At 50.0% G+C, this 26,767-nt stretch overlaps 1 protein-coding gene across 1 annotated transcript in view; it reads left to right on the top strand.

The window, feature by feature from the left end:
• FRK (fyn related Src family tyrosine kinase) overlaps positions 1-26,767 on the top strand; it is a 96,700-nt gene that overhangs the window by 48,442 nt on the left and 21,491 nt on the right. The window contains exon 2 of the mRNA XM_025444769.3: positions 1,863-1,984. Coding sequence (XP_025300554.3) covers positions 1,863-1,984 — 122 coding nt within the window. The remainder of the gene's footprint in view (positions 1-1,862; positions 1,985-26,767) is intronic.

The following is a 26,767-nucleotide window of genomic DNA, read 5'->3' as shown; positions in this document are numbered from 1 at the left end:
AAACACGCATTTCCCTTTTCCCGTGAGTCCACTTCACAGCCCCTGGAACGCTTCCGGGCCTGCCGTGACTTCAGCGAGATAAGCAGGAGTCTGCGGACGTGCGTGTCCCTGGTGTGGAGTCCGTGGGTGGTCGCTGGCGCGTTCCAGGCCTCTGCCTCCTGGGGACAGGCGGGATGGCGCTTCCTGCTCCCTTTGCATTCGGGCTCGAGCCAGCGAGCGACTCGTTTGCGGTGGTCGGGGAGCGGCCTGTGCCGTGCCCCGTTGCACTCCTGCCCCAGCGGTCGCGGCAGCATGGGGCGGCCAAGCCCCGCTAGACTCAGGGGCAGACGTGGACCAAGCCCCGCGTGAGCTTTGGTGGACACGCGGTCGAGTGAAAAACGAATCCTTGTTGTCTTAAACCTCGGGGCCTTCAGCATCGTGCATCACGCGGATGCCCCTTGGCGCGTCCCAAGTGCTCGAGTTGCCGTGAAGTTGGCAGCCTGAGGGTGGGCACGATGGCGCACGAACGCCTTGCTCTTGTTAGAAGGTGATGATTATATTTTAATGTCTCTCTTTTCGCTTCCTTTCCCCGCTTCCTTCCAGTTGTCTCGCCAGCGGGAGCCAGTTTTGATGGCCCGTAAGTCCTCCCCCAGCCCTCCGCTCCTCACACAGCCTGTCTTCCCTCCAGCCTACGCGTCCTCTCTTTATCTACACTTTTAACGATGATGCCTGCAAAGATAAATGTTTTTACCCAAAATCTGAAATGATGAGGATCAACCGCGTGACTCTAGAGAGGGGGGTCATCAGTGCAAAGCAGGTTGTCGCAGCCTCCTCTTATTATCGCATTAATGTCCGTTGACCTGATACACGTCTTAGACTGGCTCTCACGGCAAAAGCCATAATTCTCTGTTGGGGTTGATCACATTCACAAGCTTGTGTGTTCGGTGTCTGACTTTTATATTTCTGGAATGTTCAGGGTAGGAGGGTCAAGATAAGTCCTTTTTTTTTTCTTAATTATTTTTTTAATAATAAATTTATTTTTTATTGGTGTTCAATTTGCCAACATACAGAATAACACCCAGTGCTCATCCCATCAAGTGCCCCCCTCAGTGCCCGTCACCCAGTCACCCCCACCCCCGCCCTCCTCCCTTTCCACCCCCGCTAGTTCGTTTCCCAGAGTTAGGAGTCTTCATGTTCTCAAGATAAGTCCCGATGCAGGAGTCGAGCCCAGGACCCCGGGATCATGCCCTGAAGGCAGGCGGACACCCCACCGCTGGGCCACCCGGGCGTCCCAAGAAAAATTTCCCTTCTGTTTGATAAGTTCCTCTAAACGACGCAAAGTCATCTCATGTTATGGCGGCATTGGGCAGTATTGGATGGGGGGGGTGTGTGGAATTCATGCCCAGAGCACGACAGTTTTAATCGTTGACACTTTAATGGGAAGCGTATGAATCCTTGGATTGGAATGTTGGCCTCCTAACACCTAGAAGGCGTCAGTGGGGCAGCGGACAGTGTGGGGCTGATGATGCGCAATCATGGAGCACGGAGCCCAGCAGCCTAACACGGCGGGCCCACCCCGGGGGCTTGGAGTCTGCCCGGAGGAGGACGCATCACCTCCAGACAGAACAGGACGCAGGTGTGAGAAGGGACGTGCTAGCGGCATCAGCCAAATTCCTGTTGTCTGGTCCTTAAAGACTCCTGGGGAGGGTCACAGACGTCCCCAGAAATCGCCGCAACTGTCGAGAGCTGCCGTTTCTCCCTGTAATAGTTTCACTCAAGAAGAGCCAACATTTCCGATGTTAGAAAACCTTCTCACAGACCTCCTGCTCCTTAAAGAGTGACTGTTGTCTGGTTAATGAGAGTTTACATCTGATTCTTTTTAGGTGGTTCTTTGGCGCGATCAAGAGAACAGAAGCGGAAAAACAGCTGTTATATTCAGGAAATCAGACCGGTGCCTTTCTAATCAGAGAGAGTGAAAGCCAGAAAGGAGATTTCGCCCTTTCAGGTACGGGCATGGTTTTACGTGATGTGAGCATGGGTTTGAGAGTCTGTAGTAATGAGCCCGTGTGTGAGTGAGCACGGAGGGTTATTTGAAGTTGGCCGTGTTTCTTTTTTTTTTTTTTTTTTTTTAAATTTTTTATTTATTTATGATAGTCACAGAGAGAGAGAGAGAGAGAGAGAGAGAGAGAGAGAGAGAGAGAGAGAGGCAGAGGCAGCGACACAGGCAGAGGGAGAAGCAGGCTCCATGCACCGGGAGCCCGACGTGGGATTGGATCCCGGGTCTCCAGGATCGTGCCCTGGGCCAAAGGCAGGCGCCAAACCGCTGCGCCACCCAGGGATCCCGGCCGTGTTTCTTACTTCCATAATAAGCACCAGGTTGAAGCTGAACTTCCCAAGAGCAACACAGAAATTAGCAGACGGTTTCTGTCCATGAGCAGGCGTCTCTGCAAGTAAGCGCGCGCACTCTGGCTATGACATGGCAGTCGTGGGTCTGGCTGCGTTTTCTCACGTTTGCATCGTGGAGGGGTCTATCCTTCCAGGGAACTGAGAAGCCGAAAGCACAAGCTACACATGTTGTCAGAATGGATCTTTCCACCGTACACTTTCAGTTGCTGCGTTTCATTCGTCTTTGCCGGGCTACTAGGAAGTCAGTTGAAGGGGCAGCTGGGTGGCTCAGGGCTTGGGCGTCTGCCTTTGGCTCAGGACATGACCCTGGGATGGAGCCCCACATCGGGGGGAGCCCCTCCTGCAGGGAGCCTGCTTCTCTCTCCCTCCCTGCCCACCTCCTCCCCTGCTTGCTTGCTCACTCTCTCTGTCAAATAAATAAATAAAACTTATTTAAAAAAAAGAAAGAAAATGAATTGAAATGCTTAGTGCAGTTGCATTTAGTTAACCCCATGACATGCAAAATTCAGCCAAATGTGGTTTTCCAACTAGGAGTCAACTACATGTTTACATTGTAGTAGGAAGGAAGACCTGAGAATGGCCTTAAATAGTTACAGGTGCTTCCATGCCTGCCCCTACCCTCGGGGCGCCTGCGTGGCCCAGTGGGTTAAGCGTCAGACTCTTGGTTTCGGCTCGGGTCACGACCTCGGGGTCATGAGGTGGAGCCCCACCCCGTCCTCCCCCGTCAGGCTCCACGCTCCGGGCCGCCTCTGCGTGAGATTCTCTTTCTCTCCCTCTGCTCCTCCCCCCACTCACATGAACTTTCTCTTTTTCTCTAAAATAAATAAATAAAATTTAAAAAATCTGTTTCTTGGTTTATGTTGCAAGGATACAGAATGTTCTTTTCTTTCTTTTCTTCTCTTCTTTCTTTTTTCTTTTCTTTTCTTTTCTTTCTTTTCCTTTTCTTTTCTTTTCTTTCTTTTCTTTCTTTCTTTTGATTTTATTTACTTGCTCATGAGAGACACAGAGAGAGGCAGAGACCCAGGCAGAGGGAGAAGCAGGCTCCCTATGGGGAGCCCAATGTGGGACTCGATCCTGGGACCCCGGGGTCACAACCTGAGCCAAAGGGAGGGTCAACCACAGAACCCCCCAGAGGTCCCCAGACCATCTGTCACGAGAGACTTTCTGTCCTTGCTCTGCTCTGACCTCTGTATTGCCCAGGCCCGTCATGTGTTACGGCCCCCTTTAAAGCATGTTCTCTGTCTAGATGGCAACCTTTTGAGGGGAGGCATTTTGCCGTCCTTTATCCCTGCGGCCCTGCCCTAAGTGTTAACCGCGAGGCCCGAGGTCCCGGTGCCCGCCTGGGTCACTGCGCTGGAAGGCAGGACAGCTTTCATGGGGCACCAGTGAGGCAGCCCCGCAGCTCGCGTGTCCTGGGAGCTCTGACTGGCCCCGACTCAGGCCAGGCTGTGTGTGTCCGGTGCCCACTTTCCTTACTCACACCAAGGCCGTCCCAACTATCAGGGCGGATGGACTGGAGCTGGAAGGGACTCAGGGCAGGGGTGCCGAGGCGGTTGTTTTCAGAGGCTCCATCCTTCGCCCCGGCCTCTGGGCACAAAGTTAGTATGGTGTTCTCCACTTGCTCGGCCTCGGCTCCGCCCCTGCCTAGTTAGAGGATGCTGTTCTGATTAGCATTTTTGAAATGTGCTCAAGTATGACGTGCCACCGACCTTTCTAATCTTGCTTATGCCCACGGTGATAATAAATAAAAAAAATACAACGACTGATACAGGATGAGCATTAGCCACTTAGAATTAATGCCCCGTCCGCCTGTGGCTTCATGCCAGTGCACACCTGTATACACCCAGGTGACATATGTATTTTATTAGATATAACGTTTTCCTTACTATGAAAGCAATATCAACATTTTTATATAAACAGAGAAGCTCAAAGAATAAAAAATATAAAAAAATCAATTAAAAATTTGATATTAAATATTTTGATTTAATATCAAAATACTTCTCCTGACAAGCTTTTTTTCTGTGCTAAACCCCTAAGTATGTATATTTATTTATTTATTTATTTTAATAAATTTTTTATTGGTGTTCAATTTCCTAAGTATATTTATTTAAATAAACACACTCATATTCAGAAAATAAATTGAGATTATCTTAAAAAGAAAAAAAATATAGATGTGTGTGCACTACTTGTGCACACACTTGTGTGTGCACACGCGTAACAGGTCTGGGCTTCATCTTTCTTATTCCATCTCAATATTCCGTGAACAACTTTGAGTGTCCTTTCGTATTCTTCCCATTAACATTTTTAGAAATATTTTTAGAAATATCCATTGCGTGGGTATTTACTTTTAATAAATATTTTTAAGTTTTTTATTTTTATTTTTAAAAATTTGCGTGGGTATAATATTTTTAGAAATATCCATTGCGTGGGTATTTCATCATTCCACCCATTTCCTGTTTTGTGTGCTTTCATTATTTTTAGCTGTTTTGCTGCTCTAAAGTGTGATGCTGTGAGCATCCTTATAGATAAATGAAGATTTCCATGAGAATATTACGCTCAGAGGAAGAAAAACGAGTCTCTTGGAAATCTCTATGCTTAATGATAAGAGAAAGAAGAGAATTCCTTATTTAAATGCACCCATGTTTGTCTATTTGGCTTTCCCAGTATCTATATGTAAAATTAGGTAATCATTATTTAGCTAGAAGCTAGATTAAATGCTTTAGATCAGCATTAAACGTATAGAAGAAGAATATCTCCATGAGGAAAACAAATGAAAAGAATTGCTTGAGTCATATCTTTGAATAACGCCCGGGCTGCAGCGACGATTCTGAACACTTTCTAAGTAGAATATTATGGAACAAAACAGCTTTGACAGGCTTAGAACAAAATTACAAGGATATTGGCTTTTATGTGCCGAGAATACCCTCGCGCTTGCTTATGGATTGAGGAAGCTTTGTAGGCCTTGCTTGGAAACCAGCACGTGATTATAGATTCTTTTTGAACGAAGTCAAACAATTTAGAGTCTTTCAAACAAATTATCTGATTGCCGTGTATTCACTGGGGGACAAAGTCAATGCAGACCATTCGATGCTACTGAAAGGAACATTTTCCTATTAGCCAGGAGGAGGGCTGCCCAAGAGACAAAGGGAAGGAAAAAGGTCTTCAGTATGTGCACATTAGAGCAAACAGCTAAACAAACACACACCCAAGTGCGGAGTGCTGGTTACCGCCCTGGATCCCCAGGCTCGCCCCACGGATGCGTTTCGGGGGCGGTGGTCCCCTTAATCGGTCGGAATTGATGGTCTCTGATTTCGCTGGCGGCTGTGCTGCCGGAGGAAGGCAAATAACCACTCCTTTTCTATCTCTGTCCGTCCCACGCGAGTTTTCCTTCGACATATGGTCTTTGTTCCTCGGGCGCGGCGGCCTGCAGGTGTCCCAGGGCGCGTCCCGAGTGTGTGATTTGCTGGTGTGGGCGGCGGGGCCTCGGCCCGGGTCGGGGAGGCTGCGGGGGGCTGGCCGTGGTCCCCGGTGGCCGTGGCTCCAGGGCTCCGCGGGGCCTGGACGGACACCCAGGGTGGTGGTGCTTCCCAGGACCGCAGGACCCATCTGCTGCGGCTTCAGGCAGCAGGTGGTTTGATGTGCGGGAGGTGGCGGGAGGTGGTCAGGTGCGCGGCAGGTGGTCAGGTGCATTGCAGGTGGTCAGGTGCAGGTGGTCTGATGCGCGGGGAGGTAGTCAGGTGCACGGGAGGGGGTCAGGTGCGCGGCAGGAGGCTTGAGGGCCCTCCCGCGCTGGTCCTTGACAGCCAGTAGTTTTTCTGTTGAAAAATATAGAATTTCGATGGCACATCGACTTGCTTGGCTACTTTTTGGCTTCGATCAAGGCCTTTGAGGGCAGCTATTAGGATTACTACCCTTCATGTCAGGTCGGTGTCGGGGGTTTAGGTGCTTCCGTCGGTGTTTACAGCCCGCTTGAGGGGGTCCAGGGAGGGGGCATTGGAAGCAGGCGGCGGGGGCTGCAGAGGAGGTTGTCCCGGGCTCCCCGGCGCGGGGGCAAGTCGTGTGGAGACCTCCAGAGCACTGGGGCCACTGCAGCCTGCCTCAGGGACGGCCACTGCAGAGGTCCCTGAGGCCCCCGCAGCCAGAAGGGCCTTGCAAGGCCCGGCGGACGAGCCCAGGGCCGCATCCGGGGAGCCTGCTTGGGGCTTCCTGTGCTGGCTCCCCTCCTTGGCCCACCTGCACCCCAGGGCTTCCTGTGCTGGCTCCCCTCATCGGCCCACCTGCACCCCGGGGCTTCCTGTGCTGGCTCCCCTCCTCGGCCCACCCACACCTGCACCCCGCATCCCGCCCGGGGCCTTTGCTGCAGGATGGCAGCGGGGGCAGGTGCAGCCCCGGGAGACCACCTTCCTTCGGGGAGCGGACAATACAGTGGGGGGACCTGGAGGGCTTCCTGGAGGAGGAAGCAGGTGTTCTGGGCCGGTTTATGTGGTGGGACGGCGGGAGGCAAGGGCACAGGTGTGCGTGCGTATGTCCAGGGGGGACGGAGCATGGGTGGGCCTGGAAGGGAAGCTGCAGCCACGATCTGCGGACCCGGGGTGCCCGTGAGGAGCTGGGCCTGGGCCGGCGGCCGAGGGTTCAGCAACCGCGGGGTGGGCGGCTGCGAGAAGTCCCGGGCGCAGCAGCTCAGCATCCCCTCAGAGGCGGCGGCCCAAGGCGGGCTCTGCCCGGGACCGGCCCCCCAGGAGGCCCCTCTGGTGCTCCCCTTCCGCGGGGCCGCTGGGCTCGGCACCTGCGGGCTCCGGGCGTGGGATGTGCGGCAACTCCGGCGCCCTAAGGCCGGGCCTGCTGGAGGCGGACGGCAGGTGCAGCCCCTGTGCTGGGCGCCGAATCTAGGACCAGCCCCCCGGAGCCCTGCCCGCCTCACCCATGCCAGCCTGAGGGGTCCCGGGATCCGGCAGGAGGAGAGGGGGTGAGGACCTGGGGGTGGGGGGACGACAGGTGGTGACGGCCGGTCGAGGTGGGTACAGTCAGGTCTAGGGTGACCTCAGACCCCTGGCTGGGCGATGGGGCCGCCGTGTGCGGTCGTCGAGCTGGGCCCCGAGGGCGGCTTGCAGGGAGAGGAGGACAAGCGCTGCTGGCCGTCGGGGCCCCGGGGCCGCCGTTGCCTCCTGTGGGGCCTGTTTGCGGCCTCGGAGCGGAGCACTTCCCATGGGAGACTCCGGCCGCCAAGGACCTGGGTCCCGGGGGCGAGCGCGACTTTCAGGGTGTTCTGGGCCCGCTGTGAACCCCGCCCTAAGGCGGTGGGACAGGCCTCTGTAGCCACAGACTTTAATTTATTTAAAAAGATTTTATTTACTTGGTATGGATGAGAGAGCACAGGGGCCGCGGGCAGGGTGCGGGCGAGGCGGGCCCCCCGCTGAGGAGGCCCCCCCAGGCTGACCCGGGCCCCGGGGTCGTGACCTGGCGGGACGCAGACTCGGGACCCACCGAGCCCCCAGCTTCGAAGTGACTACCCCGAGGTGCCTGGAGCCGGATCAAGCCTTCGCCCTTCAGATCGCGGAGAGCCTGGCGAGGCTGTGCTCACGGGCCCCAGCGTCTCCAGTGGGGCCGTCGGCCAGGCGGGGAGGCCCGGGGCTGGGTGCCTTGCGTCTGTCCTTCCTCCTGAACCCTCTGTTCCGGGGTTCCTTGGTGAGCCCCTATTTCACTGTAGGTAAAGTGCCCTGTAGGGGCGCCTGGGTCACGCACTGGTGTCTTGAGCGGGAGACCGCGGTGCTCTTTGCTTCTGGGCCGTTGCCCTGCAGCCGCGGCCGCCGGAGCACTCGGGGCGGCAGGTGCTCGACCCCTGCTCTCCCCGCCGCCCCCGGAGCAGAGGGCCGCGAGGCCGGCCCCCCGTTCTTACCCCCAGCCCGGACCTGGCAACCTGGCAGCGACCCCGCCTGCTGCGCTGCTGGCTTATTCGACCCAGCGATTCCGCCGTGGCCGCCGGTTGTCTCCAGGGACTGAGCTTTTGTAGACGGGACAGGATGGGCGAAGGATGTCGCCTGGGCTGCGGCTGCCGCCCCGCTGGCTGGCACAGGTGCAGCACCGCCCCCCCCCGGCCCTGACCCTCCCCGGCCCAGGCCGTGCTTGCGGGACCCCCGAGCCGTCCATTCGCTCTTCGTTTAAGATGCACGTGGACATGGGGCCCCCAGGGCGCACCCACGGTTCTGTTACTGTGAACCACGGACGGAAACAGCTGTAGGTCCCACGTAGGAGCCAGTGGAAAGGGTCGGGAAAAATTGCTTCCTGAATTTATTATGCCAGGACACTTCCACGGATTCTGGGAGGGTTTTTTTTTTTTTTTTTTTTTTTAAAGATTTTACTTATTTATTCATGAGAGACACAGAGAGGGAGAGGCAGAGACCCAGGCAGAGGGAGAAGCAGGCTCCATGCCGGGAGCCTGACGTGGGACTCGATCCCGGGACCCCAGGATCGCGCCTTGGGCCAAAGGCAGGCGCCAAACCGCTGCGCCACCCGGGGATCCCCCCTCTGGGAGCTTTTTGATATTGGTTAAAGATGTTTTGCTCTTCAAAAAGTGCACATGCTGCAGAAAGAAATTTTTATGTTAATAACTCCAGTATCGTGTATAAAATGTATTAAATTTTAAACATGTTGGTGCCATCTTAGGAAATGCCTTTTAATTAAAGTCGTAATTTAGTTGTATTCAGCTTAATTGCAAATATCATTGCCCGTAATAGCAAGTGGCTTTTCTGTGAGTTATGGCATTTCTTAACATTTCCTTTTCTTACCATTACTGCTGATAAATTATATTTCAAATGTTTTTAAATACTCTATAAAGTTAAATTAACATTTTATTATGTAGTGCGAATATCTGTGTTTATGTCCGTACATACACATGCACACAGAGATGCACGGCAGTGAACCTTTTCTCTAGGGCTCTGGCTCATGGAAAACTCTTCTGTCTTCCTGAAAATGTACAACTAGCATTTCTAGAAGCCACAGGATTCTTTAGGGGGCTTGCATTCTATTTTTCTCCTTCTTCGTTCACTTGTCTCTGAGCACCGCATACCAAATCACCTCAATTTTCGTTTCTGGTTTTGTTTACCTTGTTTTATTTATTAAAAAAAAAATCTTTCTGTATGAAGATTTTGAGCTATTTGGAGGAAAACATAAAAAAAATGATGCATATTATTATTGTTCATTTTTGAATAGGACATTTCAATAATAAGTTCCAGATATTAAATAAATAAGTGGGAAGTTGAAAAGTCATGTGGAGGTCGGTGAACTTGCTAACTCGTTTGTAATTCATGATGCAGCCCATTCTGTTATTTTTTTCATTCTGTTAGTTGCCAAATTAATCTGATTCTTTTTTTTTTTTTTTTTAAGATTTTGTCTATCCATTCATGAGAGATGCAGAGAGAGAGAGAGAGGCAGAGACACAGGCAGAGGGAGGAGCAGGCTCCATGCAGGGACCCCGACGCGGGACTTGATCCCAGGACCCCAGGGTCATGCCCTGGGCCGAAGGCAGACCCTCAACCGCTGAGCCCCCCAGGCTGCCCTAAGCGGATTCTTTATATTTTGTCCCGTTTGGTACTTCTACATGGAGACGGTGGCCAGCTAGGAATTATTTGAGTTAGCATCCCCCTGTTCTCTACTTGAGAACATACATAAAAGGGGCGCGTGGGGGGCTCAGTCAGTGAGGCAGCCGACTTTGGCTCAGGTCGTGATCTCAGGGTCCCGGGATCCAGCCCCGCATGTGAGCCCTGCTCTCTTCCTCTGCTTATGGGGCCCTTTCCTTCCTGCAGATTCCACCTTCATGGCCTCATCTGTACCTACGCACCTCCCAGAGGCCCACTTCCTAATACCGTCACCCCGGGGATTAGGGCTTCAGCATATGAATTTGAGGGGCAGACCAGCATCAGCCCAGAGCAAGGGCTGAGTTCCGTGCCTCGTGGCCCGCAGGCATGCCGGGGGAGGAGGGGGCGATCCACTCTCCTTGCAGCGAAGGGGTGAGGGCTGAACAGTCACTAGACGTTGGTCACAGGTCCAGAGCCTTGGAGCATTAGCGGCCCTGCTACGTGTGCACTCATTCAACCGGATGGAGAGGAGGACTGGTGCAGGGTTTGCTTTGTTTCCCCCAAAAGCCAAGTTTCTTTTCATTGAGTATAATGGGAAAAAAAAAATAGAAGTGATGAGATTCTGTATACGTATTAACTTTCCCAACATAATGTTCCAGAACATGAAGTCTTTGATGAGCCGAAAGTGGCCCATAGAACAGGTTTGGGGGTTTAAATGCATTTGAAGAAGACCTCGTGTTAGTTACATTCCCTCTGCCCTGACTCAGCAAACTAAAAAGTCTTAGAAGTCCTACAGCAAAGAAACTTAACTTTTCTTTTTTTTTAATTAAATTTTTAAATTTATGATAGAGAGAGAGAGAGAGGCAGAGACATAGGCAGAGGGAGAAGCAGGCTCCATGCACCGGGAGCCCGACGTGGGATTCGATCCCGGGTCTCCAGGATCGCGCCCTGGGCCAAAGGCAGGCGCCAAACCACTGTGCCACCCAGGGATCCCAAAACTTAACTTTTCAACCCAGTTTCCCAAACCGCTTGATTAGAGAACCATTTATTTTTCTATAAAATGTGGTCTGGGAAAAAAATTATAGTATAAGAGATGAAAAATCATCATCTGAAGGTGTAGAGAAAACTCTCCTTTGGAGGCATATTCCCTAAAAGGAACAGAAGAAAATTTTTGAAAGCATTTGATTTGCAATTATAAAATTTGAGAAAATACAAATCCTAAGAAATTAAGCGTAAAAAGCAGCACAAGAAAGGCAAAGATGGGAGATATTAAACAGCAAAACTGTCACTTGAGGGCTGAAAAGAGAGAGACTTGAGATGCTCTTGGAGAGAGAAGAAAAACGTGAAAGTTTGTGAGGGCAGATAATACGCAAACAGGAGACATTTCTTGAAATTTGTAAGAATAATTAAATGCAAGCGACAATTAAATATGTGTTAATAAAACTCTTCTGAGTTAAAAAACAAATCTGTGCTTGTGGATTAAGAGCACTCACATTGTTGTTCGCAAAAAGATCCATACCTGGTATGTCTTTTCCAAAATAATTTGCTGTCAGGGTGAACAAAGAATTCTGTGAGCATCCAGGGAAAAAATGATTTCAAAAGAATGAAAATTAAGTTGGCTTCAGAATTTTTTAAAAAATATTTTATTTATTTATCCATGAGAGACACAGAGAGAGAGAGAGGCAGAGACACAGGCAGAGGGAGAAGCAGGCTCCATGCAGGGAGCCTGATGCGGGACTTGATCCTAGGATCCCGGGATCATGACCTGAGCTGAAGGCAGATCAACTGCTGAGCCACCCGGGCTCTTTTCCATACCCCTTTCCCCTCATACCCAAATTCAGTATAAACATTAAAAAAAAATGAAGGAAAAATTCACCAGTGATGAAAGACAAAAAAAAAACAAAAAACAAAAAACAAAAAACAAAAACGAGAAAGACCTAAAGAACCCACAAGATAGTCTTTCTTCTCCCCCGATCTTATTGATAAAGTTTAAAAGGTAACTGTGTACTTTCACCTGGATTCACCAGTTTTAATACTTTGTGATGTTTATTTTCTCTCCGACATTCATATATTGATCACGTAGACGTTGACACAGAGGTCACAGATACCATGTTACTTCACCTTTAAACACTTTGATGTTAGTATGTGTGTCCCCGGGGGTAAGGACCCACTTTCACGTTATCACAACACCAGTATCAATCTCAGGAAATTTCACACCCGTAGAACAGTGTGGCTATTATGGCGAGGGGACTCCAGTCCCTCCGAGTGTCCTTGCTGGCCCCTTGTTTCTTTATTTGTGTTTTGATGCCATAAAGGATTATGCATTGCATTTGGTTATTGAACCTCATTAGTCTCTTTTATCCGGAAGAGTCAAAGCCTTTGAGGATGTCCTTTGCATACCCCATAAAGTCCTCTCGGCCTTGACCTTCAGCCCTTCAGAGGACCGCGCAAGGCCGCCTCCCAGCCTAGTCCTTGCTATTCTCTCCTACTGTGCTTCCGGCCGGACGACCCCAGCTACTGCGTGCCCATGCCTTGTACTGCCCCCGTCTTCCTAACCCTTTTTTCTTCCTTTCTGTGAGCAAGGTACTTAGGACTTAGCACAGTGTCTTGCAAGTAGAAAAAATTTTTTTGATAAATATCTGTCTACTAAGGGTTGAATTGTTTTATTTATTTTTATTTTTTTTTGCAGTTGGATTGTTTTAGTAGTTTGCTACCGATTTTTTTTCTTGACTCGCTTTTCTTCTTTTTTCCCATAAAGATTTATTTACTTAATGGAGAGAGAGAGAGTGAAAGGAGGAGGGGGGCAGGGGGAGAGGGAGGACGAGCAGCCTCCCTGCCCAGTGGCTACATCCTTGATCCCAGGACCCCGGGGTCACAACCTGGACCGAAGGCAGATGCTCCACCGCTGAGCCACCCAGGGATCCCCAGAAGAGAACAATTATTTCCTGGATTAATAAGGGAGGACATTACAGGGAAATGAGACAACAGTCAACACTACCTAATAGTGAGTGGAAGTAAATGGAAAATAGTGGGCACAAAATTAATTTGTTTTTGTTCAGATAATGGCCATTGTTAAGAACCTTTCTTACTTTGACAAAAATCAGATGATGCTCCTTAGATTAAAATGGGAATTATGGGGACATCTGGGTGGCTCAGTGGTTTAGCGTCTGCCTTCGGCTCAGGGTGTGATCCTTGAGTCTTAGGATCCAGTCCCACGTCGGGCTCCCTGCATGGAGCCTGCTCCTCCCTCTGCCTGTGTCTCTGCCTCTCTCTCTCTCTCTCTCTCTCTGTATCTCTCATGAATAAATAAATAAAATATGTTTTAAAAAATTGGAATTATGGGGCACGTGGGGACTCAGTCAGTTCGGGGTCCTGGATTGAGTCTTGCATCAGGCTCCATGCTCAACGGGGAGTCTGCTTCTCCATCTCCCTCTGTTCCTCCACCCACTTGCACTCTCCCTCTCAAATAAATAAAATCTTTAAAAAAATGGGAATATTTTGAATACTTGGACAAAGTAGAGATCTGTAAATTATTCATCCATTACTACCGGTGCTTGAATGGCTATCAAGGCAGTACTAGGTATGATTAATGTGATCATGAGAAATCCAACATGAGTTTTATTTTTGAATAGCAGGACAGTGCCAGAGCTGAGATTTGAACTCGGGTCTCTCTAGACCTTGAGCCCAGGTAACATATAAACTTAATTATCTCAAACTGGGAAAAAGGAGAAAGATTAAAAGAAAATTGAGCAGTGGAAGACAGAGGAGGCAAAAGGGAAGAACATTCGAGAAGGCATGGATCGAATAGGAAATTAATCTTGGCTCTGGAAATGAGTCAGTGACCCACAGGCCTTCTAATTCTTCCTCTTTTCCACTGGTCTTGGGCATTCTCGTCCAGTTTATACTTCAGGGAAATAATGACTAATTAGATGTTTGCATTTCAAGGCTGCCTGAGTCTTAAGCATCTAATCAATTTCTTTTTAAAAAAGATTTTATTTATTTATTCATGAGAGACAGAGAGAGAGAGAGAGAGAGAGAGGCAGAGACCCAGGCAGAGGGAGATGCAGGCTCCATGCAGGATGTGGGACTCAATCCTGGGACCCCGGGGTCACGCCCTGGGCCGAAGGTAGATGCTCAACCCCTGAGCCACCTAGGGGGTCCCTCAATTTCTTTTAGTTACTTTTGAATGGCAAAAAAAAAAAATTGACAAAAAATCGAAAAAAATTGAAAAAAATTGAAAAAACCCCGTAGAATTAAGGCTTTCAGCAGAGTCCACGTGGTGTTTATACACAGCGACGTCATCTGCGATGCCAGATGTCAGGTCTGCCTTATTTTAGGCCTGAGGCTCTGCTGGCTCCCCTAGCCGGGCTCCCGCAGCCGCGGCAGGTTGCAGGTGCAGGTACAGGTGCAGGTGCAGGTAAAGGGCCCTCGCTCCGGGGCTTTGCTCCCTCTCGCCACAGGAAACAACAAGCCATGACGGCGACAATCCAGGGAGTTTCTGTTTCTAGGGGTCACGACCCAGTAACTTACAGGAAGGGGAAGAACATAGAACATCGGGTTTTAGGTGAAAGCACGTTTCAACCTTAAGAGAGCGCCTGTGCTGTAAATGAAAACACATCCGACTGGCAGAAATTTTACTTTATTAATGTCAAAGAATTCACGGAGGTACAGATTTTCTTGGGGCGCCCGGGGGACTCGGTCGGTGAAGCGTCTGCCTTGGTCTCAGGTCGTGACCCCGGGGTCCCGGGTTCGAGCCCCACGTCGGGCTCCCTGCTCAGGGGGATCTGCTTCTCTCCCTCCTTCCTCCTCCCCCCCACCCCCCGCTGATGCTCTCTATCTCTCTCTCTCCTTTGTCAAGTAAATACATTAAAAAAAATCTTTAAATTTTTTTAATGATTCAGGTATCTACGTACTATGTGGTGGGAGCTACACAGAGTGTGTTCATGGTGTGAGGAGCGAGCGGAATAAATACAGTCCAATGTAATAAATTAGTAGCTCTGATTTTAAACTGTGTCTTTAAAATGATACATGCATATTAGCTGCTTTGTGACTCTTTATCGGCTTCACATCCATCACGAAGTCATTCCTAATGCATTTTAGAAACATGCTTTGCATTAAGTCATTAGAAACCTCGGCGCAGGAGCTGCGATCTGAGAAAGTACTCTGTTGTCTTCAGAGCCCGTGCACGGCAGGCACTAAATTTATTTTCCTATCTGTGTTAGCAGGACAGGAACTTTCTTTAAATCCCTTCTCTTTGCAGGGCTAGCCCCTTGTCACCTTCAGAAGCCTTTACAAATGTTTTGCCAGAAGTAAACTATGGAGGACGCGGAAAGCATAAAAGGAGAAAAACAGACATCATATTCCTATTTTTGTATGATTTTAGTAAAACATCATTTTCGGTGTATCTCTTCTGTGTAAAGACACTCCTACAGGAAAGACATCCATATATTTACCCTGTTACTCTGGTTTCTACGAGAGTAAGCAAATAGCTGAAATCAAGGAAAACACGTCGCTGGACTATGCAGGGTAACGATGGGTTGGAGTAGAAATGAGAATTTCTTTCTTATGCCGGCAATTTGAAAGAAGTCTGGGAGCTGAATTTAATGCTACAAATACCTAGGCTGGGAGGGCGAGGGCCTCCGTGCTCCGGCTGGACTCTCACCTTGCAGGTGCCATGGTCTATGACTGTGAGCCTTGCAGCCTGATTGGGTTTGGATTCTTCCCCTTTCATGGTGTGGCTTGGGGCAAATCACTCAGCCTCTCTGTGCCTCGGTTCCCTCTTCAGCAAAATGAAAATTAAAAATGGTATAGGGGATCCCTGGGTGGCTCAGCGGTTTGGCACCTGCCTTTGGCCCAGGGCATGATCCTGGAGTCCTGGGATCGAGTCCCGCGTCGGGCTCCCTGCATGGAGCCTGCTTCTCCCTCTGCCTGTGTCTCTGCCTCTCTCTCTCTCTTTCTCTATCATGAATAAATAAATAAATCTTTAAAAAAAATGCCCCCAGGTGGCTCGGTCAGTGAAGCATCGGCCTTTGGCTCGGGCTGTGATACTGAGGTCCTGGGTTCGAGTCCCGCATTGGGCCCCCTGCCCAGCGGGGAGCCTGCTTCTCCTTCCACCCCTCCTCCATGCTCTCTCTCTCTTTCTCAAATAAATAAATAAATGAAATCCTAAAAAAAATATATACAGTGTCCACCTCTTAGTGGTGATCTTTGGATTAAATGAGTTTCTATAATACAGAGAAGGGACTTAGGGCATTGCCTGGCAAAAAGCAAGTGATATTTGATATATTTGTTGTCATTAGCATCAAACCCGAGCAGTAATGAGCCTTCAGACCATTGGGCCCATCGTGGCAGCTTGCGGTCGTGGCCTGACGGGGGGCCGTGGAACGTGCTCTTTGCCGTGTGGGATGGACCTAAGACACTACTGGTTTTGTTCTTTTCTCTGGGAAATTTGTGGTGTATTTTTGGCATTTTGTTTTGTTAGCTTTGGTACTTCAGGTGGTAAAAACCAAGGGTGAGGTCCCGTGATGGAGTTGCCGTCGGGGTGGGAGGGAGCCCCAGAGCCCAGAGCAGACTCTCAGCTCTCAAGCCCACGTATCATCATCGCGTGCAAACGGGTACGACCCGCCGTGGCTCCCCGGATCCCCCAGAGTCTTCAGGTTTCATCTGTTGAGGTTGCCTCTCAGTTTGCTCTCTCCGAAAGTGGAAATCATAGTTTTTCTCCGCCGCATTCAAACGTTGCGACGACTGCATTTATTTCCGCACGGCTCCTGGCTAGCATAGTGGAATTAAAGAATTTGAACTGAAAAGGACTTTCGGGTCATCTGGCCACAACACTCATTTTACGACGGAGGGGACTGGAGGTCCCGTGGGGTGAGTCACTCATCCAGGGTGGCACACGGAGCTGTGAGCAAGGGGCAGCTACCGTCTGAATTGGGTCTTTTGACATCTTTTAAATATTACTCAGAAATCACACTGCTTTCTTTAACATGCCCTCTGGTAGTCAGTTTTTGCCCCTAAAATTGAGTTGTTTAGTCCTCCGCACGAGGGTGTTGGTGGGTGGTGCTTGGCGAGGCTCTGTCTGTGCGGCCCAGCCTGGGCCTAGCTCCTTGTCTCTTCCCCTCCAGGCTTGGGGCCGAGGGAGCCGCAGTGGCTGTCAGGGTAAGGCGCTCTCGGGGTGGAGAGCGGGGTGGGGGTGCAGCCAGAAGAGGAGGGCGAGCCGTTCAGACGGCTCAAAGCTTCCGCTGGGAGGTGCCATAGGCTGTGATTGCCCCCACTCACCCCCCCCAGCCACATCCCGAGTCAGTGAGGTGGGCAAGGGTGTTACACCTATTGGAAGCCACAGCAAAGACCAAGGAAGAATGATTTATTGACGCGCCTTATATAAACAAAGACAATCAGAGGGTTCAAAATCCAGTGCAGGAGGCACATAGTGAATATTGAAAGGGTTCGGGACAGGCTCCCCCCCCCCCCCCCGCCCCCGACCGTGTGCCACGTTGGCGTATGGATTACTTTGAGCTGGAGGCACTTGAGACCTTGGGGGCTCAGGAGAAACTCTTAAGCCCAAAGAAGAATCTAAATTAGGGCTTTTCCAGAATACGAGGCGTTAGCAAGATGCTTTCTATCGGAGTGACCCACCTGTACGGCAGGGCAAACGCCTAAGTTCTAAACACCTGCTCTTCCCATCACCCCGTGACGTACATTTCCTTCCCCTGAAATCCCAGACCCCCCCCCCCCGCCCCCCGACCCCGCTTCTCTGTAGTCGGGGACGACATAGAGACCTCACGTAGCTTGGCTGCCTTTGGAGTTCCCACGTCCCTGTGAATTCCCCGCACGGGTGCTCCGTTCACGTTGATTTTTCTCCTGTTAATGTGTCTCATGTCAGTTGGATTCTTGGTCCAGCTAGAAGGGCCTCTGAGGGGGTGGGCACGGGGAGGAGGTGCCTGGGCCGGGCCTTGGGGATGAGCTTGTCCCTAACAGGTAAGTGGAAGGGCGTGGCGGTGGGGCTGCCAGGTGTGCCCGCAGGACGGGAAGCAGCGAGTGCGTGCGGGGCCCTACACCTGAGCGCCTAAGCCTCGCGGGTAGGGGCAGCGGAGAACGGCCTCGAGGCTTCTGAACCGAGGCAAGGGGACACCGGGGAGCTCTCAGAAGGAGAAAGCTGGTGCAGATCTAGGTTGGCGAGAGGCCTCGGGTGACCGGCACGGGGGCCGCGACGGGGCCAGGAGACAGCAGCCAGGGGCTCCTCCCAGGCGGCGGCGGCGGGTGAGGACACGGGGCGGGCCTGCTGCCCAGCCCGAGGGGGAGGAAGCCGGGGACCCCAGCCAACCTCTGGTCCAGCGGGCCGGGGCTTCAGGACGGCAGTGCCGGTCCCCGAGGTACAGTCCCCCGGCCCGATGTGGGTTGAGATTGGCCTTGGCCCATCGAGGGCCCGGGGGCCTGGAAGGCAAGAGCGGGTGCAGCGCCGCAGAGGGCCGGGCTCACGGCGGTCGTGACGGTGGGGCGATGGCCCGGGTCACGGCGGCCCGGGAGCAGCGGGTCGCAGGGGGACTGAGGAGGCGTTTCCAGGAGGCCGGGCCCGAGCTGCCCGCGGGGGACCCTTCCCGGCTCGCCGGCACCGTCCTCGTCGCCAGAGTGCACAGGTTCGTCTGCTTCCAGGGCTGTGAGCGCCTTCTCCGGCGGCCTGGACGCTTCCCGGCTGGCCCGCGGGGACAGCTGGCGTGGGGGCCACTTGGCACAAGAGCGAGCCCTTCCGGGTGTCGTCACCTGCGTTCCAATCGCCGCACGGGTTTCCCTGCTTTGCCCCACGGCCCAGTTACTTGATCTCCCCGTACACTTGGGTTTCTCCCCCATGACGTCCGGAGGAGGCATCTGTACCCGGCGTGCTGGCGGGATTAAAGGACCCGTTACCTGGAGAAGCACTGAGGGCGCAGCCCACGGAGGTGCTCGGGAGGGTCTGGCCGTGTGCTGCTGTCGCGCTCGGGGACGGTGGCCTTTTGCACAGAAGGTCGGAGGTGTTGGGCCACCTCGCATTGGAGCACGAGCTTTGAACTTTTTCTGGGGGGGGGGACGGATGACGCTGAGTGCTCACGCGGTTCACCTCTGCGCCCCGGAGCCGGTGAGCCCTCAGGAGGGTGCTGGGCCGCCTCCCGGGTGCGGCCCGTGTCTTCGGCGAGGTGTGCGCTGAGCAGCGGCGGGCGACGTGCCAGCCCCAGAGCCTCGGTGGTTGTCAGCAAGCGCTTCTCTGAAACAAACAGCAGGACGTGGCTCCTGGCACGCGTCCTCATTCACCTCGAAGAAGGTTCCAGGAACGAGAGCTACCGCCTCTTGGAAATGTGCGTGAATCGTGAGCAAATCAGCAATCGTCGTCACGCGTGTGTAAGAACAAGGGAACAAGTGGAAGGACACGATAGCCTGCGATGAAAACAAATTTGCTAAGACGCCAGAAGCTCCTTTGTATTTTCGCAAGAAGATAAAGATTCATTTCAAGGCATTTTAATTCTCATTCATTACACTCGGCAGCGACTTCCGAGCTGGCTCCGTGTAACGCGTCCGCTGGTCCCCGGGTGGGGACGGCGAGGAGCCGGGTCCGGAGCCCCCAGCACGCGGAAAGCTTCCTGACACTTTCGACGGAGTTCATGTTTTTTTTTTTTTTTTTTTTTTTGCAAGGAGGGAAAAGAAAGATGCCGTTCGCAAAGCTTCGAGATCTAAAACATTCTCCTGAGAAATCAGTAAATTACTACTTGGTTAAAACACACAGACCAGGAATCGGGAAATAAGATGCGGTTCCCGCCGTCGTTCGCTCTCCCCGCAGGTGGCTACCCTTGGCTCCCAGCCCTGCAGACGGCTCACGGCTTCAGAACTCGGGGTTTGGGGTATTTATCCCCCCACCAGTAAAGGGGAGGGATTGAGACGAAGTCACCCTTAAAATTTCTTCTTGTTCACACATCGCCGCCTCTTTTTGCTGCTAAGACGAGGAGCGCGTGCGGACTGTCTGCTCTCGTGCTGTTCTTTCCGAGGCGTCTTCTACAGTCTGAAAGCAGCGTCAGCCCCCCCACGGCCAGACCCCCCGCGCCAGCCTCTCCCGTCGATGGGCAGCTCATCCCCAGGGCCCCGACGGGCAGCGGGTGCACCTTTTCCTCATCGTCCCACGTGTGCATGCGTTTGCTCACTCAGGAGGTTTTAGGTTGGCTTACGGCGCTGAGACACGATGTAAACTACGGCGGGACATAAAGAAGGACAAAAATCAATGAAAAAGAACAGAGGAATAGATTTTGCTGAGCTTCTAATGGGAGATAATTACCACAGTTTAGAAATCTGTTTCGCCGCGGATTCCCGGGCAGATAAGGCAAGCAGGGAAGCACGTGCGGCCTGTCACTGGCTCACGTGGGGGAGATGCGTTCTGTTCTGATTTTAAGCATCAAGTTCAGAAAGAAAGAGTTCCTGGGGGTCTTTGTACAAAGAAAATGCCAAGTATGGGGGCAGCCCCCCCCCCTGCCGGGGGGCTCAGCGGTTGAGCTCCTGCCTTCGGCCCAGGGCGTGACCCCAGGGTCCCGGGATCGAGTCCCGCGTCGGGCTCCCTGCATGGAGCCTGCTTCGCCCTCTGCCTGCGTCTCTGCCTCTCTCTCTGGCTCTCAGGAATAAATAAATTAAAAAATAGTTAAAAAAAGAATAATACCAAGTATCAGCATAGACAGCCTTGTGCTGAACGTGTGGACCCCACGCGAGCACTGCTTCTCTAAAAAAGCCTGAACATTACGTATTTGTTCTTGCTTCAAGTCCCTCTACCTTTATTGCCCTCTACCTTTATTTCAAGTCCCTCTACCTTTATTGGGGCTGGAAAACAGAGGGAGGAAAATGCCCACAGACCAGCCGATCTCTTCGATCTCTTCGCGTCGGCCGAGGGGGTCCTCTTCGCCCCTGTGCCAGCGCGGTTTTCCAGGGGAAGCTCAGCTGGGCTCCCCGCGCGGCCCCGGGCCCCGGGGTGCGGGACCTCCCGGCGCAGCCTCGTGACCCCAGTTACACTGTTCTCTTAATTTTGTGTCCCTCTCATTTCCTTCACACATGATGTCTTTTCTCATTGCTCCATGATTTTTACGATTATATTCTAACTCTCCATTTTCGGATGTACTGCGATTTAGCAGTCATTTGGCGCCATAAACACGCTGCGGTGAACGTCCTTTTTGCGTCTTGCTTTTCCTATTTTGGATGATGAGCTGCGTTGCGTTTCCCACGTAAACGCTCTCACTGACCGTCAGGTTGGGAAGGGGCCTCCGGTAGTGGACGCGATGAGAGCCGGCCTTTCGCGATGTGTCGGTGAGTTTGTGTTCAGAAGGCTGCTGCTGTGGCACCCGTTACGTTTTCTGTGTTTTCTTTCTTTTTTCCATGTTCTGTGTTTTCTGGACGAGGACCTATGTATGGGAGAAATTTCTCTCTCATTTCAATTCCAGGAATAGTGGTTTTTTGTTTTTTTTTTTGTTTTTTTTTTTTGTCTGGTTTTGGTTTTGAGTCACAGCTGATGCTCCGATTCTTCAGGGAATCAGGTGACGGCTGGATTTCCCTCAAGGCCCGAGCTGCCAGGAATGCAGAGAGGCCCCGTCTTCCGCGAGCAACCAGCAACCCTGGATCCGAATGCAAAGCCTGCCGGCCTTGTTCCTGGAGTAGCATCCTTTTGTCCTCCTTCCTTTAGTCACTTACTCTAGATTTTCTTCTATTTTGATAATTTATGCAAGCCTTTGAGTCTTTCTGGAACAAAGCATGCACGTAGCGAAATAAATGCATGTCAGTATTTGGGTTATTTCCTTAGGGTAACTTCTGAAAAGTGGAAGCACTGACTCTCATGTCACATTAAATCTCAGCCCAGTGAAAGATTTTCTGTAGGAAACTGAGATAATATAATCCAAGCATGTAAATTCCTGGTGATTTATTGCAGATATAATACTGAGTGAGATGTTAGAGTCCCGAGAGGAATAAAGAGTCAGCTTGTTTCCTGGAGACTTTCTCTGCAATATTAGATGATGCAAATGCCGTTTTCATGGGAAACTGCGGGAGACACTTCCCAGTTATCTGGAAAAATATTCAGTGTGACAATTACGCATTATTAATTAAAGAGATGCTCATTTTCTTTTCTTTTTAGTTCGTGTGTGTGTATGTGTGTGAGTGTGGGCTCTACACCCAGTGAGGGGCTCGAACTCACCGCCCTGAGATCAAGAGTCACATGTTCCACCGACTGAGCCAGCCAGGTGCCCTGAGATATTCATCTTCTTAAGATTTAACTTACGTATAAACAATACAATTGTTCTGAGACTATAAGAGCCAGCTTTGAAGGAGCGTCGCTTACTTTTGGAAAGAGTCAGACCGTAGGGGTCTTGAGGGTAAGACCAACGTGGTTCTCAAAAACGTCGTAAGTACTTCGTATATGGTTCAGGCTCATGATTTCTGGGCTACGTGGTACGGAAGAGACCGTCGATTTTTGTGTGTCAGGGTGACTGATGGTGCCATCTTTAACTTATAAAGGTCTCTAGTGATCGCACATGTCCTCAAACAGTATTTTTAGTAAGTTTTCTTACGTCAACGAATGAGAACATTCTCTCTTAATTGCTCTTCACTTAACTTAGCCTATCAGTTTAATAGAGGTGCTGACCAACGTCTACAGCACCCTCAGCTAAGCCTGGCTGGAAGGCGTATGTCCTTAAGGATCTGCTAGTTGAGATGGATGCATAAAAATAGTTGCTCGTTCCCTTTGGTTGTGTTGTGTGCGTTTTTTTTCCCCAGATAAGGAGGTAACAGCTCTTCCCCACGATACTGCTTTAATATTTTAAGACAGATGTACTTTCTCCTTTCCAAACTATTCATGTTGGGATCCTACTCTATCTGCTGTAGAACAACATAGAGTGTAAAGTGAGTGTGTGTCTTGAGTTCTGTTTTATTCTACATATATCTATTTTTAAAGATTTTATTTATTTATTCATGATAGACATAGAGAGAGAGAGGCAGAGACACAGGCAGAGGGAGAGGCAGGCTCCATGCAGGGAGCCCGACGTGGGACTCGATCCCGGGACTCCAGGATCACGCCCTGGGCCAAGGGCAGGTGCTAAGCCGCTGAGCCACCCCGGGATCCCCTTGAATTCTGTTTTAGTGGAGATACAATATAATAGCTCAATGAAGTGTTATTTGCTTATTGGTATAGACCAGCCGTAGCATGATTTCTGATGGCCGCGGCTGTCTTTGTAATAGTTTTGAAAACTACTAATAAACGGGAGTTTCCAAGCACAAGAGCTCTCTCGCACCGAATTAATAGCAGTTTCGTCACTTAGTGCCCTTGGTGGCCATTGTTGTGCAAAGAGTGGGAAATTTTACTGAAAGTGGCTCCTTTTGGTTGACAAAGCTATTCGATAATGCTGATGTTCTAATACAGCACTCAGACATTGCACATTTAGATGTATCTATCATCCTTTGTGAATAATGACACTCAAACTATCCCTGTGGGGGTATAGAGATAAGATCATTATTCTCATTTTCTAGATAAGGAAACTGAAATGAAATTCCTTGCCTAAGGTCAAAGAACAAATCACTGGTGGAATAAGATTAGGGCAGCGAGTTCTTGCTTTTCAACCCATTGTTCGATCATCTAAGCCTTAGTGTTTTACTCAGGACGGGAACAGATTATTATCAGTCAGGAGGAATGAGGCTCTGCCCAGATGATGCCAGAAGATGAGCTGAAAAATGAAAATCCGCTCAATCAACCATTTGTTTATCTATAAAACGCCAGACTGCTCATTTCGCCGACATTTTTCACTGGAGCCACTAGCTTGTCTCCGTGACTTGCAGACACAGTCTGGAGCTTTAATGTTCTTGTTGTATTCGGAAGTCCATTTCTGGAGGTTCTGTCTTTTACAGATCTAATTTTGGAATATCTTGGGAGTTCGTACTGATTTATTTAGCAGGTAACTGAGTAAGACGTTAGTGGTGTGGTGCAAGGGGGACAGAGCTCCTTGGAAGCGCTTTTAGGGGAAAACTCACAGCACTGCTTTGTGTAGCGTCAGACACACCCTTTCCTACCGTCAGGGACAATCCCAGGTGAGGAGAATATAAAGTCAGGAGAAAGCTGAGTCAGAAAGCTGGACTTCTCTATCTGCCATCAACCACTTAGGGAAGCACTGGAGCCTGGCAAAGAGGGCTGCAAATGGGAGATGCCATCCCTATCGCACAGATTCCCCCCGAATTAGTCGCCCTGGGTGTGAAGGTGGCCGCGTCACCACGCGCCCTGTGCCTCGGCCCTCACAGAAGTTCGTGAGAAGACGTAGTTGAATTCTTCCAACGTTCAACAAACCCACATCGTCCTCCTCCTTCATGCTTACCTACACCTCTGCAATATATCCTAATTCTTGGACATGTTCTGGTAGATTAATCTGTTGACAGGTGAAACATTTTCCCCCAGGTCAAACGGCATAAATGAGAGTCAAGATGTAAGCTCAGGATGCCTGGCCTTCTAGCTAAATCCATTCAATCATGATGCTCCTGACTTTGTTGATGAATGGTTCCATTATATTTTATAGTTAGCCTTATGGTTTTTGCAGATGAGCTACTAGAATGCGTAACTAGTCTGAGCTCCGTCACTGGCGGTGAGAATGGCACGAACATGATCATTCACCGATAGTCCGTAGAATTTGCAATAGGTTTGGCTCAATCACAAAGATCACAGTGAGCCAGAAAAGGAATAGAAAAAAATTCATCTCTCCCTAATTCTGAGACCCCCGGATTTCAATCTTTATCAGGAATGACCACTCGCAAATGTCTGGACTCACTACTAACGGATTAAAACCACTTTTAAAAGACAATCATGTATTTTGGACTTGATTACTCGAGGATATAATATTAAAAGTGCCTTCACCCTGATTAAAAGGTATTGAATTTCCTCGATGTAGCTTCTGTGGTCTAATTTGTAGGTTATAGATGGATGGATGGATGGATGGATGGATGGATACATACGTACAGTCTTCCAGTCAGATAAATATCTGGGCTGTCAGAGATGGAATAGTTATTTCTGGGTTATGTATGCTGCAGAAATATAAAAAATAGATATAAATTTGAATGACTGTTCCTCTAATAGTATTTATATTCTGGGGCGAAGAATTTTCCCTTTAAAAGTAAATTTTCCCTTTAAAAGTAAAATTTCAGGGAAGTGTATCTTGAAATATTTGCATAATTACCTATTTAATTGTGCAGCAGACATCAGAAGCTTATATTTCACTTCAAATTCAAGAGCTGGTGAATCGTCATCCATGCATTTAGCAAATACTGATGTTATTTGTTAACTCTGTGCCAAGCTCCGATTAGATATTGGCTCAAAACGGCAGAGCCCCTGCCATCAGGGAGCTACCTCTACTGAGATCACTACATTCACTATTATTATTATTATTATTATTATTATTATTATTATTATTATTTTAAGATTTTATTTATTCATGACAGAGAGAGAGAGAGAGGCAGAGACACAGGCAGAGGGAGAAGCAGGCTCCATGCAGGGAGCCCGACGTGGGACTCGATCCCGGGTCTCCAGGATCACACCCCAGGCTGAAGGTGGCACTAAACCGCTGGGCCCCTGGGGCTGCCCTACTTTCACAATTAAATGGGGTGATAGGAGGGAGCTGGGTGGGGAGAGGTGCGTTCCATAGGGTGGGTGGAGAAGGGTGGTTCTGAGAATTTAAACTGAGACCCAAAGGAAGGGGCCTGGCTAGGGCGACGAGATTTGTAGGAAGAGCATCCAAGTGGTGCGTTCAAGGTTCTGAGGTGAGAATTCAGTTTTTGAAAGGACTGCAACGAGTAAAGGGAATTCAGGGAGAGAAAGCAACAGCCATCAGAAATGGTTGATTACTAAGGTGGAAACGATTGGAAATTTGCAGATTTCTCAAAGCCTGCTCTTTTATTTTAAGGATGGGGAAACTGAGGCCAGGTGAGATTGATGTGTTTTTGGTCATATACGAGTTAAATTGTAACCTGGGTCTTGCATTTCCTGATCTATTGCTTTTTCTTTTTTTAAAGATTTTATTTATTTATTCATGAGAGACCCAGAGAGAGAGAGAGAGAGAGGCAGAGACACAGGCAGAGGAAGAAGCAGGCTCCCTGCAGGGAGCCCGACGTGGGACTCGATTCCGGGACCCCAGGGTCACGCCCTGGGCCAAAGGCAGACGCTCTATTGCTGAGCCACCCAGGGGTCCCGATCTATTGCTTTTTCTATTAAACAGAATTACTTTTATTGTGCTTGAGAACTCTAAATGTATTGCAAAGTATTGGTTTTTACAGTTGAGACTTGAAACCTTGCCAGAGTTGGCAAACATTTATTTAGGCTTTCTGTATAATCAATAACAATTGCCAAAGCCATATCAATCATTGTGATTTGCATCCCTTATTAAGAAAATCACAGGGAGTACTTTAACCCTTCAGTCGTTTATTGATTTTAGTCTCTAGCTTGGAAATCCTTAGATCTTTCGTGGCACATCAAAAAAGGAATTCCTGCTTATGTCTAATTTCCACACAGTCCACTTCAGGTTGAAACCAGGTATCGTCCATCTTGTTTCAAAGAGGGGGATTTTTTTTTTATTGCTTCCAGTCATTTGTAATTATGACCCTATTGGCTTGCTAGACAGCTCAGCTATAACCTACGCACTTTTCTGTTTGATAAATGGCAAAGCTTGAATTCCCAGGCCAATCATATATGTAAATTGCAGGTATACGTTCTATTTAGCTACCGTTCTACTTCTAATATTTTTATTACTTTGTGGAGAAATGAATTGGGCTAATATTGTTGACAA

The sequence above is a fragment of the Canis lupus genome, chromosome 12 (genome assembly GCF_003254725.2).
Source record: "Canis lupus dingo isolate Sandy chromosome 12, ASM325472v2, whole genome shotgun sequence".
Classification (NCBI taxonomy): domain Eukaryota; kingdom Metazoa; phylum Chordata; class Mammalia; order Carnivora; family Canidae; genus Canis; species Canis lupus.
Note: the sequence above shows the minus strand (reverse complement) of the source record. Positions and strands in the feature narration are given on the sequence as shown.